This window comes from Alligator mississippiensis, chromosome 1 (assembly GCF_030867095.1).
Source record: "Alligator mississippiensis isolate rAllMis1 chromosome 1, rAllMis1, whole genome shotgun sequence".
NCBI lineage: Eukaryota > Metazoa > Chordata > Crocodylia > Alligatoridae > Alligator > Alligator mississippiensis.
The window spans coordinates 201161881-201180027 of NC_081824.1; the positions used below are offsets into that span (position 1 = coordinate 201161881).

The 18147-nt window shown below is 43.1% G+C and overlaps 1 protein-coding gene across 2 annotated transcripts in view; it reads left to right on the forward strand.

Moving 5' to 3' along the window:
• The window catches only part of FOXN2 (forkhead box N2), a 68820-nt gene that overhangs the window by 12448 nt on the left and 38225 nt on the right, over positions 1 to 18147 (forward strand). For both annotated transcript variants that reach the window (XM_014610960.3, XM_006274703.4), the window contains exon 2: positions 16917 to 17467. In XM_014610960.3, coding sequence (XP_014466446.1) covers positions 16931 to 17467 — 537 coding nt within the window. In that variant the 5' untranslated portion in view covers positions 16917 to 16930. The remainder of the gene's footprint in view (positions 1 to 16916; positions 17468 to 18147) is intronic.

Below are 18147 nucleotides of genomic sequence, written 5' to 3' on the forward strand. Positions count from 1 at the left end.
TGGCCAATGAACAGCACCAACACTGCTGCATTGCCTGCCCAACTAATCAGCAGTGCTGACACTGCTGCATGGCCCGGTAAGGGCAGAGTTTCCGGGTGCTGTGTTCCAGGAGAGAACAGAGTCCGAGCAGCGTCTGACAGTAAGGAAGGAGGGATGGGGGAGAAGAGGCAGAGATGGGAGTGGGGGTGAAGGGACAGAGACTCTGGGGGGGCTGAGGGTGTGGAGCTGCTGGTGTCAAAGGGGTAGGAAAGCTGCAAGAGGAAGAAGTGGAGGGGAGGGCTGAAGGCAAGGAGACAACCTGACCTCTCTAAGGTACTGCTTTCCTTGCTGTAGACTGCAAGGGGGATGAATTTAAGACAGCCCTTCAATAATTAGATTCTGTACCTGAAAAATTATACTAAATGCATAACTTTTCCGTATATCGAATCTAATTATTGGGGGGGGGTCATATTTAAATTTAGGGTTGACTTAAATTCAAGTAAATATGGCAATTTGAATGGGAGTTTGCAAGCTTCCTGATTTCTTTGAGTTATTTTTGTATAACCATAGTTATCTTCTGACATTGTGAAGGTGGTGATATCCTTTCTTTAAAATATACAGTCTCACTGCAGGGTCATTTAAAATGAAGTAAACGTTCTGTATTGTTTTTTAGTTAAGATTTCAGAGGGCTAGTGTTGTTTTTAGAAGGGTTGGAAGCTGTAAGAAAAGTAACACATTGGGAAACTTGTTATTGCTACAGTTCAGCTGAAATATATGTAACATCTTGGAAATGAAATTAGCACTTTGAATTATTATTTTGAAATGCATTTGCTCAAATGGCACAATTATTTAACTATATCTATAGCTCCCAGCTTTTTGTTTTTATTCATTTACTTAGGGACAAGCTAAATATAAGAAATGGGGGTGGGGTATCTCTTGTAAAAAGATACTATTGGCAATAACATTTCTGAAAAACAATTTCTGTTTCTTGCTTTTTAAATAAATATCCATATTCATTGCTTTGATTATTTGGTTTCAATTTTAGTTTTACTTTCTTGCTGTTCTATGTTTGTTCTATGTTTTTTGTCTCCCATGGTTTCACTATTCCAGCTGATTAATCAATTCATTCAGTTCCACTTTCAGATTCTAAGGAACATAGAGCAGGGATGGGCAATTTATTTTGCCTGGAGGGCCACTTAACAGTTTTGGTAAGCTGTTGAAGGCTGCGAGGGCATGCCTCTTGTCAAACTGTTAAGCCCTGCCCCCTGGTCACTATCTTCGGACCAGAAGTCTCACTCCTAACCCTTGACTGAGTCTCACCCCTAACCTGAGACTGAATGGATTAAATCTTTGCAGGTTAGTCTAACCTGCATAGATTGAACTGGCAAGCAAGTGAATAGACATTCACTTTTGATTCTGGAAATGCAGCCACATGCCTGCAGGGGCTCAGGCCAGAAGCTGGAGGTTGCTAGAGCAGCCCTCCATTCCCTTCCACAGTGGCCAAGCCAGAGGGAAGCTGAGCTGGGGGAGGTGGGTGGCCAGGCTGTGGCAGGCCTGAATATGATTGGGGAGGGGTTTAAACCCCGACTCTGGCCTGCAGGGATCCTGGGCAGGCTGTGCCTGGAGGGAGAGGGTGGGATTCAGCCCTTTCCTGGCTTGGGGGAGGGAGAGGCAGACCTTGGTCCACGGCCAGATACCAGCCTGGCATGGCTCCCTAAGGTGAACAGGGCAGGGAGGGGTTTTATTCCCCAGCCAGCCAATGGAATTCCCTCTTCTTGCCATGGAAGTACTCTTTTTGGGATGGGGGTTTGTGGTCTTGGAACTGTAAGTCCCGCTCCATCACAGTCTGTGACATAAAAAGACCCGCCTACCCAACATCGATTCCTGTCCCCCTTGCCACCCTGTTGGCCACCATGTTGGTCCTAGAATCCCCTGCCCCCATCACATGGTCCCTGACATCCACAGATCTACCCCTTGACTGGGAAAAAGTGCCCCTCTGGAGGGCCTTCTTTCCTGGTGCATGTAAACTCATGTCAAGGGGTGGGAGAGGGGAAGGCACCTAGAACTTGGCACCGACCAGCGCCTGCAGCAGGAGCTGGAGCAGAGGGAGAGGAAGGCAGGGGGTGTTTGGGGCTGGGTCCCTCCACGGCCCCTCAGGCACTGCTACATGCCTCAGCCCCTCATCACCCTCCATTTACAGGCTGCAGTCCTGGGCCAGAGCTGGAGCTGCTAATGCAGGCACCTCCCACGGGGGGGGAAGAAGAAGGGAAAATGCCGGGGGCCAGACGGAATCACTTGGTGGGTTGAATCCGGCCTGTGGCCCATGTTTTGCCCATCTTTGACATAGTCACATAGAAATCTGTGAAGAAAGACCTCCATTGACTTCAGTGGGTTTTGAATAAGGCCAGTGGACAGAGCTAAAATAAATGGCTTTGATTTTTTTGCAGTTTGTTGCATTCATCCTGACTGTACCCACCTGAACAAAACAAATTGCTGGATTGGTTCAGGGTTTGTACCCATGAAACTTATTTAAAAAACATTGTTTTCCTGTGAAGTCAGCCTTTTTTACTGGAATGTTTATAAGTGGATCTAGATGTTGTAAAAAAAAACTTTTAGAGAAAACTAAATCTCAGGCTAAATTTGATCTGCTCTTGTCACTGTAAGACTTCACTCCTTCCCTTTTCAGTCCTTTGTGTATTTCTGCATCTTCCCTGAAACTGTCTCCTGTTTACACCCAGGTTGTTTTTTTTTTTTTTCCAGTTTTAATTTTGCAGAAAGAAAACTGGCAAAGAACATTAAGGATGAGAGAAGCTTGAAAATATATCAGTAAAACCCAAACAACTTTATATTGTAGGAAATGAAATTCCAATAACAGGAAGAATTTAAAGGCTGAAAAAGTAGACTTAAGTAGTCTTGTCTCTGGAACAGTTTTTCTGCTGACTTTAATGCTGCATATACAATTTATTAAAGTTCCAAATGATTATAAATCTGATTTAGGGTTTTTTGTGTTTTAAATAAAAAGACATCTTAATGTGTACTGTCCAATGAGAATCTTGGGATCTTTTGTTTTTGTAATGCGTTTTGCTGAAGAGTGCAGCTGCTTGCATTTTTCGTCTGGAGACAACGGATCAGTCGCATGCCGAGTTGCCTGAATCTATGTATGACCAAGAGGCAGTTTTATCCCCAGGAGACCATAATGCCTTAGTTGTCTTGGATACATGACATCATATAGCATTGTAATCAAATATAGGCCTTTTGCTGTTCATTTGGGATTAAAATCTGACCTCCAATCTGAAAAGCAACTCTTGTGAGTTGGACAGCATGTTGCATGGAAAAGTCTGAGACAAAGAAAAGCAGAGGGAATAAAAGGTTAAATTAATAGGGGAATGGTCTGGTTGTCATGTCCTTAATATTAATACGCTAATCAGATAAAAGCATTGTTCTTAACATTTTCAGCTCATATCTCTAGTTTTACAGTGTTCAGAGATTCTTTTGACAACTGTGAGTTGTCAGTTTCTCTAATGCAGGAAGATATTCTGTGAACTTGTCCTCAGCCACTTGTATGCACACTGACTTTTAGGATTACAGAAATGTTTCTGCATCTGAATAGAATATTTTTTTTCTACAAGGGCCTGTCTAAACACAGGTTTTATATTGCTTTAACTGCTTCAGATTAAAATCTAAATAGTTAAATCAGTACCCATTGTGGATGCAGATCCCATACACTTAGAATCCCATACAAGACATCTTTAAAATAAAATTGCGTATGCGCTAAGGGCTGTACTGATATATTTGTTATGATTTAGGATAAGCCCACACCTAGTTTAAAATGGTTAAATCTGTACAAAAACTGTTTGTAGAACAGGTCTGAGACTTCTGGCATAATTAAAGTCCTAAGCATCCTGTAGTTTATAACTGAGTCCAGGGCTTGGTTACATCACTACTGTCCTCTGACACACTTACAGCATGCTTAAAAATGTTACCCTCTGTGTGACTTCCAGTGTCCCCACTGGACTTGGACTGCATACAGAAGAATTTTTTAGCTTTTGTCAGGGAGTAACTGCATTGTAAGTAAATGCCTTGATTCATCTGAATTAATAGTATGTTCTAGTGCCATCTGGAATCCATTCCCACAAGAATAAATGGGCCTGCTCCACAAAAATAAAGGTTTATCCAACCTAGGATATCACTTACACAGGAACAAGCACCATCTAAATGATACTCTTTTAATGAAGAAGAAAAGCAGAAAAACAAATTAGTTGTGGCTACTTAAGAAAACATCTCAGCACAGCTCTAAATTTAGTAGACATTTTATTAACTTTTTTATGGCAGATTAGCTCCAACTTTGTAATTGTATGGCCTGATTTCTGCCCTTCCCTCCTGCCCTCCCCCCACACCTTGTGCATTGTTTACACTTGGCAGTTCAAAATAGGTGTGAAATACCAATCTATGTGAACGGTGAGTTCTGATTCGGTATAGTTTACATGTCCATTTTGTCCAGGAGTAAATCACTGCACAGAATATAAAACAGTTTAGGTGAGGCTTTATTACTGCTGCTTTTGTGTGGCAAGAGATGTGATCAGTAATGTTTGGAGAACAAATGCTTATAGTAGGTGTGCACCAGCCTTATTTATTTCCTGTATAATATAAAGATAGTGACGAAGTGGTGGGGATTTGCCAGATTTCAAGAGATCTATTTCTGACCTTCTCTGTGTCAACTTGACACTTTTAGCAGTTAAGTAAAAGTGTGAGGTGCACACTCTAGCTGTCACTTGATTGGCAGTATGTTACTGCATCAGGAGCTGCAAGTTCACGAAGCAGTGTCCAGGTATTGTGACAGAAAGGAGTGAAGTCAACAGTCTCTATTATCTTGTTCCTTCCTTTTAGCAGGGCAGTGTTCAAAGATGCTCTTCCTGCTTTTGCTATACACTTCAAGAGTTTGAATGTTTCTGGTTTCTAGCAAGAAGAGTAGTCATTGCAGTAACTACAGGGAATGTGCTTTATGGCCATTTTGGTAACATGAACAAAATGATTTTGCTTTTCCAGGATCAGTTTGTTTTGGTGCATCATATCTTCAACTTCTGAGGTCCGCACAATTCAATCTGCTCTGCAGAAATTTCAGTAGAGTTTTGAGTTCAGTTTGATCAACAGGATTTCAGAGATGATCTGCAGCATAATAACGTGGTTATCCACAAAGAAAATGCCTACATCTGACACTTGGAGGGGAACAGCCCCATTGTCCAGTAGGCATCCCATGTTTATCTAGCTGAGTGAAAAGTCCCCGGTGTTGAAAAGAAGGTGATCACTCATAAATGAGCTTGCCAGCATCACTTCTCTTCCAGCCCCATTGTGAATGGTGGCTTTTAAAGTTCCCAAAGTACACAACTGGTTGGGGAGAAAGATGGTAATTCAGGTGTTGGGGTCAGTTGTCTGAAATTTTTAAATTCATCAACAGAAATTTTCAGTCTTGGATTCCTCCCAGAATTGCAACATCTGTGACAGTCTTAGCATGGTTGTACCTAAGGGTGTTCACAGTGGTGAAGAGTTCATAGTGATGAATCTTGCAGGTTATGCTTCGTGTGCAGGGAATTTCTGGTAGAGTAGTAATATTAGTGGTGTTCAGTTTGGCTAAGTACAGACAATCAAAAAGCCTGAGACTGAATGGATTAAATCTTTGCAGATTAGTCTAACTGTATAGATTGAACCGGCAAGCGAGTGAACAGACACTCACTTTTGATTCTGGAAATGCAGCCACATGCCTGCAGTGCCTCAGGCCAGAAGCTGGGAGGCACTAGAGCAAGCCTTCCCTTTCCTGCCCTTCCTCAGTAGCTGAGCTGGAGGGAAGCTGAGCAGGGCGTGGCCAGGCCCTGGCAGGCCTGAGTGTGATTGGGGAAAGGTTTAAACCCCCAACCTGGCCTGCAGGGACCACAGCTGAGGTGTGTCTGGAGAGGGGAAGCAGCACTTGCCAGGCTTGGGGAGGGGGGAGGGGGGATGATGAGTGTGGCTAGCCCCTGGCCAGATGCCAGCATGACATGGTCCCTTAAGGTGAAGGGAGCAGGGAGGTTTGTTTGCCTCTCCCCCCCCCCCGGGGGACCACAGCCAGGGTCTGCCAGCCCTGGCCACTGCCTCTGTTGCTCACCCCTGGCCAGGCAGACCCTGGCTGGGGTCCCTCGGGGGAGGGAGGGAATAAACCCCATCCCTGCCCTTTTTGACTTGGGAGGCATGCTGGACAAGTCCTTGCCCCTGCTGCTGGAGCAGTGAGGGAGGTGGGACCCTGACATGGTATCCCAGGGAGTGCAAGCCACTTTCTGGAGGGGGGATTGCACTACAGGTGGGAGCACTGCACTAAAGAAAAATGATACTGATTGTGACATTGGGTGGGGCGGCTTCTCCTTTCCTCTCCCCTCCCTGCCCCCACAAATACCGCAGCCCATAGAAGCTGAAAATTGGTTGTATATAGTCCAGCAGGCTCTAAAAATTCTCTTATCAGCCCCGCTGGTGCATGCTAGCAACTCACCTCTGGGAGTAAGGGCTGCTGGAAAGATGGTTAGTTTACCAATATATGTTATATAACATGCATATGCATTCTAAAACATGAGCTACACCATTGTCTTGCAAACAAATCCAAAACATTTAAAATCTCTGTACCTTCAACTGATTCATAATTTGCCAGACTAAGAAGCATCTCTACAACTGATGCTGAAGTTCTCTTCTTTCTTTTGGAAGTTCTCTTCTTTCTTTTCACTGTTTGCATGGCCTGAAAGGGATCAGAAGCAGCACATGTCTGCCAAATCACGTATGATGAACACTGCATCCCTATGTGGCAAGAAGCCAGATGCCATAGGAAGTCTGCCTGCAGGAGTTTCAGGAGCTGCTGCACAAAAATAAGTATGCAACGGGCCAGCCATGTCCCTTGATTACAGTTGCTCATCAGGTGTTCAAAAGATACTGAAGTTTGGGGGTGAAGGTGGCATTGTGCAGTCTACCTTTTCCCTGAACACAAAGGTAAACTACATGGACTGTGAACTCAGTAGTAGAATTTCAAGTGTGGCATGTAACGTGACAGTACATTTAGTAACCTTTATTTCTGGTGAACCTGTAATTACAGGGTAACACATATCATGTAACACGTGATCTTTCAGTAACAGCACTGGGAGTTTAGAGACACTGAATAGCCTTCTCCAGTATCTTATGGACTTGGTAAACCTGAACCTTATCTGGAGGTGCTTGTGCAACCTTCATTTGATCCATTGTACCTGCATATTGTAACAATTCCCTTAACTATGTGATCATGTGATAATTGTTCTGTGGGAAGCCTGTCTTATTTGGTCCATAGATCAGACAGTGATCCAGTCTGGGAATTATAAGAAGAAAGAGATGTTTGTTTTTGTTTTTTAAGGCACTGACTTGTATTCCTTGCCTTATCCCGGATTTATATAATACAGGGCAAGACTAAGGGTAGTCAGTCTTTGGCTTGCAGGCCAGCTCTAGTGCACAGCACCGTGTTGTCTGGCCTCGCTGTGGGTCCAGAAATTTGGTGGGAGAAGAGCAGTGCTACTGCTCCCCTACTGCCAAATCTCTGGACCCATGGAGAACCTTGGGCCCTGCATGCTAGATCTGGTGCCTGATCCTAGCACACAGGACCTGGGAGGGGGCAGCACTGGGCCATTGGGAGACAGTCTTGGTGTACAGGGCCTCGGAGGAGGCAGTGCTGGGTCTCTGGACCCAGTCTCAGCGTGCAGGACAGGAAGGAGTAAGTGCTGGGGCCAAGCCCTGATCCGGCCCACAGATGGGCTCCTCACTCTCATCTGGTCCAAGGGGCCAGAAGTTTGAGCACTGCTGGGCAAGACTGTTGAAGTGTGTAATCACAAGGATGAATCAAAGCCATTTAACCTTACCTTTAGCATTCTTAACTTGGGTGCTTGACCAAAAGTAGTTCTGTACCTAATTTTTTTATTTGTACTTAACATTAATAATTTCAGGTAGTCATGTGCCTGTCTCCACAGCTATAGTTTAGCAACTAAATATCTATATTTTGGCTGAGATTTCTCAAAAGGAGCTTGGTGTACAATTTCATTTGAATGTCCTCTGCATTTGGGTGCCTACCATCCTTAGGCTCCTTTGAAAATCTCAGACTTCATTTATATTTTTAAACTGCTGCATGGCTCCCTCTTCATCCCTACCCCAACTGCACTATGATGGCATGCCCTGGCCATTGGCTCCCTGAGCCCTGTGGGCTGTGCTGCCAGTGCCCTGTCCCAGAGGTCATGAGGGCAGGTAGTAGAAGCTGGGAAAGAAAGGGGGAGCCCAGAGTCAATAGTAGCAGCAGATAGTGATGGGGAGAGCAACACCCAGACCTGGAGCCCAGGAGCCACAGGTTAACCCCTTAGGGGCTGCATGTAGCCTGTGGGCTACCAGTTGGCAGCTCTGTTTTAAATAATGAGAAATATAGCACATTATGACTGATAGCAAGGTCGATACAATAGATTTGGCCTAAGCTGTTATGTTAATAGAGGGTCTAAAGATGCACAAATGGATAGGTTCATTTTATTTATAAGGATGGGATTACATTCTGCGTCTGCTTTCAGGACAGGAATTGTTACTGTAGGAATTTCAGGAGGTTTTTGGCCTTCAAAATGCCAAGCAGGGAGGTCTGTTAAGTGGTTGTCATCTGCCATCTTCCTTTGGTTATAGGAAACTCAGGGACAGCGGGAAGAGGAATAAATTGAGTGCATCTCATGAGCTGAACAGGTGCATGCCATTTTGAGGGTTGTTCATGATGCTTTCTAGCACTGAAGCAATAGCAGTGGCAGCAAAAAGAGTGAGGAGACTAGAGGTAAAGATAAATTGTACCAGGAGACCTTGCAACATTACCATGTAATTTATAGTCTTGTTTACACTAGAATGTTTTTCAAAATATTGTCTGACAGTCTAGTTCACCAGCAGCATGAGCAAGGTGTTGGTGGCCTCCTGTAAGCTTTTAGCCCTTCTCCCATAGAGCTGAACCATGGATAGCAACAGTAGGAAATGTTAGAAAAGGTCCCGATACAGCAACAATTCGGTTTATTTAGCCTGTTTTGTAGTAGTATTCCAATTTGTGGTACGCTTCCATTTGCGGTTCTTTTCTCTCAATGAGCAGTCTTTTTATTGAAGTGTTCATGCTAAAATACTACAGTTTCCCCCACAAAACCTCATTAACTTTCAGGTAAGACTGCTACAATAAATCATGTAACAGTTAGACAAAATAGATTAGAAAGAGAAATGCTGTGCATTAAAATTCTTGGAAATAACCACTTAATTTACGAATTATTCTATTATTCTTAATAGTTCATGTGCTCAGTTATTAACAGAATGATGTACAGGTTGAGAGGGCATAAAAATGTCTTATGGCAAATTCACATGTCAGGATGTCATTACCTGAATGTATGAATAGTGGGGATTGTTAGAAGGTTTCTGTAAATTAAATTGAACAGTTTATATTCTTTCAAATGCACACCAGAGATTGTACCAGTAGCTATCTATCGCCTAGCTTGCCATATGCAGATGGGGTGAAAGTAGTGTCATGTCAGCTATACAGCTGCAGTAATTCCTACAGGCTATCTGACTGTAGGCTTTTGGGAGATGAGGAGTAAAAAGGAGGAAATGGGAAAGCTCATTTTAATTAGCTCTCATTCCTTGAGTACTTCTGCCACACAATGTAGCTATTTTTTGTTTAGAGAAATGATGGGTTTTTGTGGCTTTGCAATTGTAAAGGAAGGTTGCCAGCATCATTTACCTTTTCAGGGCCTGTCAGCAGCGGGTCATGGCTATAATAGTTGGAAATAAGACCTAGAATATTGTTTTGAGATGAACAATAATTGCAAACCATGGTGACAAAGTACATTCATTATTTTTGAAGCTGAGGCCAGAACTCCAGGAAGAAACGCTGATTATCCATAGGAAGCTAACATCAAACATTTCAGCTAAAGAAACCTGTACCTTTTTCTAGGTGTCATGTAATCATGTCTACCTTAACTATATTATTACTATATTTTTCTTGCATATAAATACCCTGGAATATAATATGTAACTTGTTTTTGAAATGCAGAATGAAGTCTGCCATATTTGTGTTGGAAACCTGAGCTACAGGATTGACAGTCTTTTTTAAATCACTTAACAGAAATGTTAACCTGTAATGTTATTTCTGTCTGCTGTATTGATGGCAAGTTTGCAAAGGGCCATTTCACTTAACATGTGGCCTGACTTGTAAAATAACTGTAATGCATAGCTGAGTGGCATAACACTGAATATAATTGGGTGGGAAGGAACAGAACAAGGAAATGAAAATTGCTTACCATAAGGAAAATGGTGAAACCCACATTGCAGCAATTTGGGGAATCTCTGTATTGTATTTTTTCAAGACTTTAGTATTATAATATTGTTCTAATTTAAGGAATGTTGGGGAAAATACGTATATTCTCATCCATATACTGATTATCCACATATATCTGCTGTGAAGGTTTATTTGGTGGGGGAGGGGGGAAAGGAAAGCTATTTTTGACCAGCTAAAGCAAATCGGTATAGGCTTGCATGGTTTTTGAATGGTTGAGCTAGTTAATCATCCAAATCACTGCACACAAATAGAAAATGAAGCACTAGTTTCCAGCAGTAGCTGGTAATTTTAGGTGTGGTTAGTTTTGTTGTTGTTGTTGTTAATACAGAAGTCAAGCAAATGTGTTTTGCAAGTGTACACCTGCATGGAAAGTTTCTTTGCATTTTGTAAATGCCATTACCTGCACTCTAGGTCCAGAACAGTAAATTTTTGCTTGTGTGGTAGTTGGCAAACCCACTAGCATAGGAAAAATTAGTGAAGAGCTCTGTTCATGGATTTAAATGGCAGTAGTAGAAGAAAGTGGTGTATTTCCAACTGAACTGTAGCTTCTCCTTACTCATGATTTGCATCATGAATATTTAGCTGTGTTAAAATCAAACTCCTGGTATTGGTTGCTCAACGGCAGTTAAGTTCAATTCCTTAATTTGGTTTCTCGTACTTTTTATGCTCAAATGATGCAGTAGCCGTTGCAGTTAGTAAAATGCCATGGGACCAACTGCTGGGTCACTCTATTCTCACGCTGCTCTGTAGACATAGCTGTGAGACTAATGCCAAGGAGTAATCCAGTGGAATAGTGCCAGATTAAGTACCAAGGGATATGTGTGTCTATAGAAGCTGTGATGGTTTGAATGTAGTTTTAGCCTTTTATTCTTGATTTGTCCTGTGCAGGGTGTGCTGCCTTTTGGGTCCAGGTCACACAGCACTACTTTCTGAAACCTTGATTTCTGGGGCATTTCAAAAAGCCTTTTGGGAGTTCAGGGTAACTGTGAGAGAAGGTCAGAATCCTGTCCTGATTTCACAGCTCTTGCTGTTTTAAGCAAGAAGCACATTTCTATCCGGGAGCTTTGCAGTGAAAGGTCATACAGGCTGCTATCATTCAAATGGACCTAGAAACTGAATATTATCTGGGCAGGGATTTAAGGAAGGGAATTTTCTTACTAGCTTTCCTATGCACTGTTTTGCTGCAGCTCCTATTGTACATGATGTCATTGTAGAATGGCAGGCATGGAGATTTGTGTTTCTAATTAAATATTGCTTGATTCAGTTTACTTGTTTTAATTTAGTGTTATGTTTACACTGATAACAAGGGGTTAACTTACTTACGGAGGTGCTTGATGGACAGGAAGTCAATGTGGATTTCTTGACCTTAGCTGGGTCTGCCAGAGCAATACAGTAGATACGGTAAGGTGGTCAGACAAAGAGAACTGGTTCTGCCAAGGGGTTTGGTGTCAAGGCAACTCCTACCTAGTGTTAAGACCTCATGAACCTGGCCAGGGCGTTACCTGGCAGAAGGCACTGGAGGCTATAAAAGAAGAGGTCTCTGGCTGACTGTTTTAAGGGTACACAGAAAAGAGAGAAGTAGTAAAAAGCTGATTGCAAGAGTAAGAAGGTATGACCATAAATACACTTGGAGCCTTTTCAAAAGTTCAGCTATGGTTATGTTTTAATTGTCACCTGGGGACCAGCCAGGAATGACAGAAATGTAGAAAAACCACTTCAGCTTCAGGACTGCTTCATCCAGAGTACTGTTGGAGTGGTTTTGCTACATTTGGTTCATAACTGGCTTGTCCACACCTGATAATTAGATTGTAAGTGCTGCTGACCTTTTGAAGTGTTCTGCTTTGTCCATATCCAGAGACGCCATGATCTGGAGGACAAGCCATAAGACAGAGGAGGGTGAACCTGGAGGACTCTGACCTAATCCCAAGAATGCTCCGAAGTGATAAGGAAACACACACAGGTTCCCTGCTTGAGTAGGGATTTATTTTGCCTTGATCTGTGCGAAGGTAAAGAGTGCTACGCTCTAGGCTTTCCAGAGCCTTTACAAAGTCTTTGTGTCTGTTTACATCAGCTAGTGTCCCTGGAGTGCCCGCAGATAGAGCCTTGGAAAAAGATGTGCTTCACTAGACCTTGGTGTTCAGTACTTATCCAAGAGGCCTAGGAGAGCTGTGTCATAAGGTCCTACTTCCATCAAGGAGTAGTACCTGAAGAGTGTTCATCAAGGAAATGCATGTTAAGTAGTGACTAGTTTCTTCTGAGACACTAGGAAGCTAAAAGCATGTGGGCCCAGTGAGGTAGGACCAAACACGCCAGCCTGGTGCATATTCAGTAGGCCAATTCAATTAAGGCATGGTGGCATGCCCAAGTGCAAGTAACTGGATGTTATGGTAGAGCTCTTGTACAGAGTAAAATAAACCACTGCCTCCATTGAAGGCATGCTGCAGCATTTTTTTTTTTTTTTTTTTTTTTGTACATAAGCATGTGACATGACATCATCAGCCTTTCCATTCTGCTTCTCGAAATAAGGCAAATTGAGAAATCCCCTAGCTTGTCTTTGAAACAAAGTATTACCATGTGTTTTGAGACTTCTCATGTTTGCAGGGAGGTGTCACATTGTTGTTCTGCCAGTTTCTGATTATGCATCAAATGGTCACGTCATGGGGCCATGCTGATATATGATGTCTTTGGACCTGGTAAAAGATTTTTGTGCCTACCTACTCGTATGCAAGGGAATGCAGAATCACATAAAATAGAAAAAAATCCTTGGAAATAAATAACCTCAAACAAAGAATATTCCTAGCGAAATCTTTCCCAACATTCATTTAATCAGAAGTTAGCCAGAAACTGGTAGAGAGACTTTGGGGCATCTTCATGCACAGACTGCCAGAAGTAACCAGGCAAGGAAAAAGGCAGTTTAGCTTCCAGATCCACTATGGCCTTGAGCTCTTGGAGGTCTCCAGTAAGAGTCACTATTTGACTGATTCTTACTGAGTTGTATTTGTTTGCTCCCAAGGGCTAGGTACAGACATTCAGAAAACCTGAAGCAGAATTGATCTAAGTTACACAGTTTTCTGTAAGCAGCGCAGTTTAGATCGGTAGTGACTACAATGCACATCCACCATTTGGTGGGGGGAGTGGGCAAGGGTGGTAAATCTTAGACCAGGTTCTGCCATTGTTAAATCAGCCTCCGTGTGCTGAACTTCTGTTCTGTTACGAGTATAGACCAATTTTGCATGCTGAACTTCTGTTGTGAGTATAGACTGGCTTCTGATCACTTATACCAGTAAAAGTGTAATGTCCATACCTGGTCAAAGAGTTTGGAGTAAAAGCTTATGTATGCTGTAAGTTGGTAGCATGATTGAATTAATACATACTTCACTTCCAAAGGCATCGTTTCTGATTATAGGTGTAATGATGTAACAGTCCTGCTGTTGAGCGGGTCTGTTGTATGATTGTCAAGGTAGGGGCTCTCTACACATGCAAGTAAAGGTGTGATGGGATCTAATGCATAGGGACCTACCCAAATCAAGGTGGCACAGATTTCATGGAGACTGTGAAATCAGATCTCTGTGAAATCCAGGGTGGAAAAAAAACTTACTAAAATTAAGTGCTGGCTTCCCAATGGGAGTCGGCAGTCCTTCTGGCCTTGTAGCCCACCCAGGGGAAGGGCAGAGAGAGGCCACCAGAATGAAGGTGAGCAGGCAAGGTGGCTACTTCCCTTCGCCATTGATTGGCTGAGAAGGCTAGCTGTCATGCAGCCCTGCCCTTCCACCAATCAGCGATGAGGGTCGTGGCCACACAACAGACAGCCTTCACCAATCAGTGACAGAGGGTGGAGCCACCAGCCCCCCCGCCCTCCCCCCAGCCAATTGGAGGATGGGGGTGGGGAGCAGCTGCTATAATCCTTTGAAAATGGCAGCTGGCCCCATAATCTGCCTGTGATATTGGCTGGCTGCCTCCTCGAGTTTGGTAGAGCCCTACTTAGGTGTGATCTGTACAGTTGTGCCTCCTGCCATGCCACATGTGCATGGCAGGAAGCGTGATTGTGGGATCTTGCATTAGATCCCATTGTGCCTTATTGCCAGTGCAGAAGGAGCCCAATCCCAGGCTGCTGCCTGAAGATTTTCTGTAAGTAAAAACCTGGAAACTAGCCAGGAGTTAGGAATTATGTTTAGGCCAGTCGCATCTTAAAAGGATCATTGAGTTCAAGACTGTGTAAGGCTCACGTGCTTATGTTTGCTCAAAGTGTGTCGGGTTACAGCTTGCCTTGCTGTGTTACTGTGGTGGGAGAGAGAGAGAAGAGGCTTTCTGCCTCTATGCTTAGCCAGTGAAGTTTGTCTTTTTATTTTCCGTCAGTTCTACCTGATGCTATCTTTGGATGCTTCGGGCTGAAAGAAGCACCCAGAAATATTACCACGGACAAAGTACCCCCAAGGTTCACAGGGTTTGTGTGCCCCTGGCTGCATAGAGCCCTATCAGAGACCAGTGCCTGGGTGGTGGCAGCATTACCGGAGGCTTACAGGTGTTCTCCAGGAAACAAGACAGCTGGCTGTAGTCTCCCCGGGGGAGACTCCTGAAGCATGGTTTTGGGCCTGGCATAGTGAGGCAGGTGGCTCTGCATAGTAGTGCCTCCTACTGTGTATGCCACAGTGCACACCTGTACCTGGGACTCCCAGCTGCAGGGGAGACCCTGCTACATGCAAATTAAAGCTCAGTAGCAACCAGGTGTAAAGTTAGTACACATTTTCAAGTCTAACTTTAGCTGGTTGGAGCTTTTTATTGTGTGATAAGTACTTTGCATGTGTAGTTGATCTCCCAGTAATTGCACAATACCTTTAGCATGTAGAACAGGGTCTAGTACCACAGAGTGAGGCCACTAACTGAATCTAAATTGGTCAGCTCTTTTGTTCCATATGGGACAGGACTGAACAGATTGGGATTGGGTAATGTTGCTAGGTCAGCATGGGTTAGCAACATTTAGCCAATACTGGAGTGCTTGTTGCCAAGCTCCTGAAGAATAATAGTGCAATGCTAGAACTTGGTAAAATAGGGTAGGGGAAGGAGAATAATTTGTTAGGCTCTGTATTGTTGGTGTATTCCAGATTAGTACAGAAATCCTAGGACTTTTGTATGTACATGGGATTGAGAATAACATTGGCAATTGCCCAGAATCCTGTGGTCAGTACTACTGAGGCATCTGGGATAGCTGACCAGATAGTCCTAGAATGCACTGCTGCAAACACTGAGCGCCTATACACATGCAGCAAGGCTACTCCTACGCTCTGTAATTAATCAAGTCTGCTGGAGCATGGTAACTACCATTTCATGTATTAGCCACCCCACGCTTAAAAATGGCAGTGGAAGCACTTTTTAAAGTTAAAGCACCTCTGCTCCCATTTTTCAGTGTGGGAATGCTGATACATGAGATGCTCCAGCTCTTGGAGCTGCTCTAATTAAAGTGCCCCCTACCTCCCCACCCCTCATGGAGCATGTGTGTAAATGCCCACTGTGAGCACTTTGGTAGTGTGGAAGGGCGAGCACAACTGAAGCATGAATGTACCTAAAATGTCTAGTTGAATATACTGGACTACATCACTCTAGAGATATCTGGTTCACTGGTATCCATTTCTGTCACTGTTGGAGACCAGAATCTTGGGCTAGATGAACCATTGATCTGACCCATTATGTTCTTATAGTTAATTTACATTCTTATGTTATTAATTGAAACCTTGTCTCTTGGATACATCAAAGTCCAGATATATGGGACATGTTCCTATCTGTACTGTAAACGAGCCTCAAGGCCAGGTGTATGATATAGACTTCCGCCATGTTGATCAGGGGTGTGAAGAGACATGTTTCCTGACATCTTTGCTGGCATCAGCTGCTGGCGTAGATATATTATACTGGCAATATATTATGTCCCCAGTAGGCATACTTTCCAGGTATAGTGTATATTGATGTAACTATACCTCCACAGGACTGGGTAATTAGATTTGGTCTGATCATTTGACATGTTGCCAAATATATCGTTGAATATTGTAAAATAACCTTGAGGTAGATAGGGTTGTAGAAACAAAAAAGGTCCTTTGCCATGAGTGTTTTCCATTTGGGGTACTTTTTTACTCTATACCAGCAGAAGAATTCTTTTTATTACTTTTTGCCTGTATAAGCACCATTCCCATTCAATATTCCTATTGAGTCTATCTCCCACTTCACAATTCGTGATGTTTAAAATACCCACTCCTGCTGTATATAAGTGTGTTAGGACAAATTATATGAATTCCTAGGTAGTTAACATAATTTCAGAAACAAGGAACTGGTCACAAAGCAGTGGGAGCTATCATTTTGTAACGATATTACTATAAAGTTTCACCAGGTCTCAGAGTTTTAATGACCAGTGGCTGTAACAAATTCTAATAAATTTTAAAAATGTGGTGTTACCCCTGAGCAGGACAGGGCAGATGCAGTGCTGAATTCATTTTGGTTCTGTTTTTGTTGCAATGGTTGTACTAAGAGAAGTTTTTTAAGACTTGCATTGACTTTATAATTGTTTTCTTTGTTATAGACCAATACAATTAAATGGGTCCAGTAACTGGAATGACTCCGGATAAGAAAGCTGAAACACCAGGAGCAGGAAAAGCTGCAGGATTAAGGCAGATTTACAGAATGGGAAGCTTGCCTGAAGCAGTTGATGCTGCTCCACCAAAAGCCACTTTAGTGGACAGCGAATCAGCAGATGATGAGCTCACAAACTTGAACTGGCTGCATGAAAGTACTAATCTTCTAACAAACTTCAGCCTTGGAAGCGAGGGTCTTCCAATGGTTAGCCCTTTGTTTGACATTGAGGGTGATAATGTGCCATCTTTTTCACCATCTTGCTACCAGAACATGGAAAAAAAATCAGCCACTTCCAAACCCCCTTATTCCTTTAGTCTTCTCATTTACATGGCTATTGAACATTCTCCTAATAAAAGCTTGCCAGTCAAAGAAATTTACAGTTGGATTCTGGAACGCTTCCCTTATTTTGCTACAGCACCTACGGGGTGGAAGAACTCAGTCCGACACAATCTTTCCCTGAACAAATGTTTCCGGAAGGTGGAGAGAAGCCATGGCAAGGTGAGATTCTTTTGGTGGTGGGAAATGTTTAACTAAAATAAACTGCTTTGTCAGTTGGTTTTTATTTAAGTAAGTTCTTTTTAATGCACAGTACTACACAGATATTTTCATTTGTTGGAATCCTAGACTTAACAGCATTTTCTTGGCAACGAAAGATGGTTGCTTTGCAACAGAAGGTAGCTTGAAATGCCACTTCTAATAGGTGCTGGTGGGTTTTATTCCATATTATATTTGTATTTAGCATTATTATAAGTAGAGTTGGCAGTGGCACATGGTTTGTATGCACAAGGTCTATAGGAATTTGAGTAGCTCAGTTCTGTCAAGATGGCATCCTGCAACCCGGGGTATAGGCGCCTGTTCCCTCCCACGCTCTCTCTTCCACTCTGTCTCATGCAAGTACCATGGAGGAAACTGATCAACCCACCTGACTGATACACAAGAGGAAGGAACAGAAGGAGAAACTGAGGTAGGCTTGGGAGGGGAAAGAGGGATGCTAGAAGTAAATTAATTTAGAGGCTGGTGGGACAAAAGCCAGGTGAGTGTAAAAGCAGAAATAGAAAAATACAAGTAGAAAGAGTCTATAAGCAGATCTGTCTCCAGAACCTGGAATACAGTCTAAGGCCCCCCCCTGCTAGATGTTCAGGTAAAGGCATGATAGGATCTGATATTCAATACAGTTG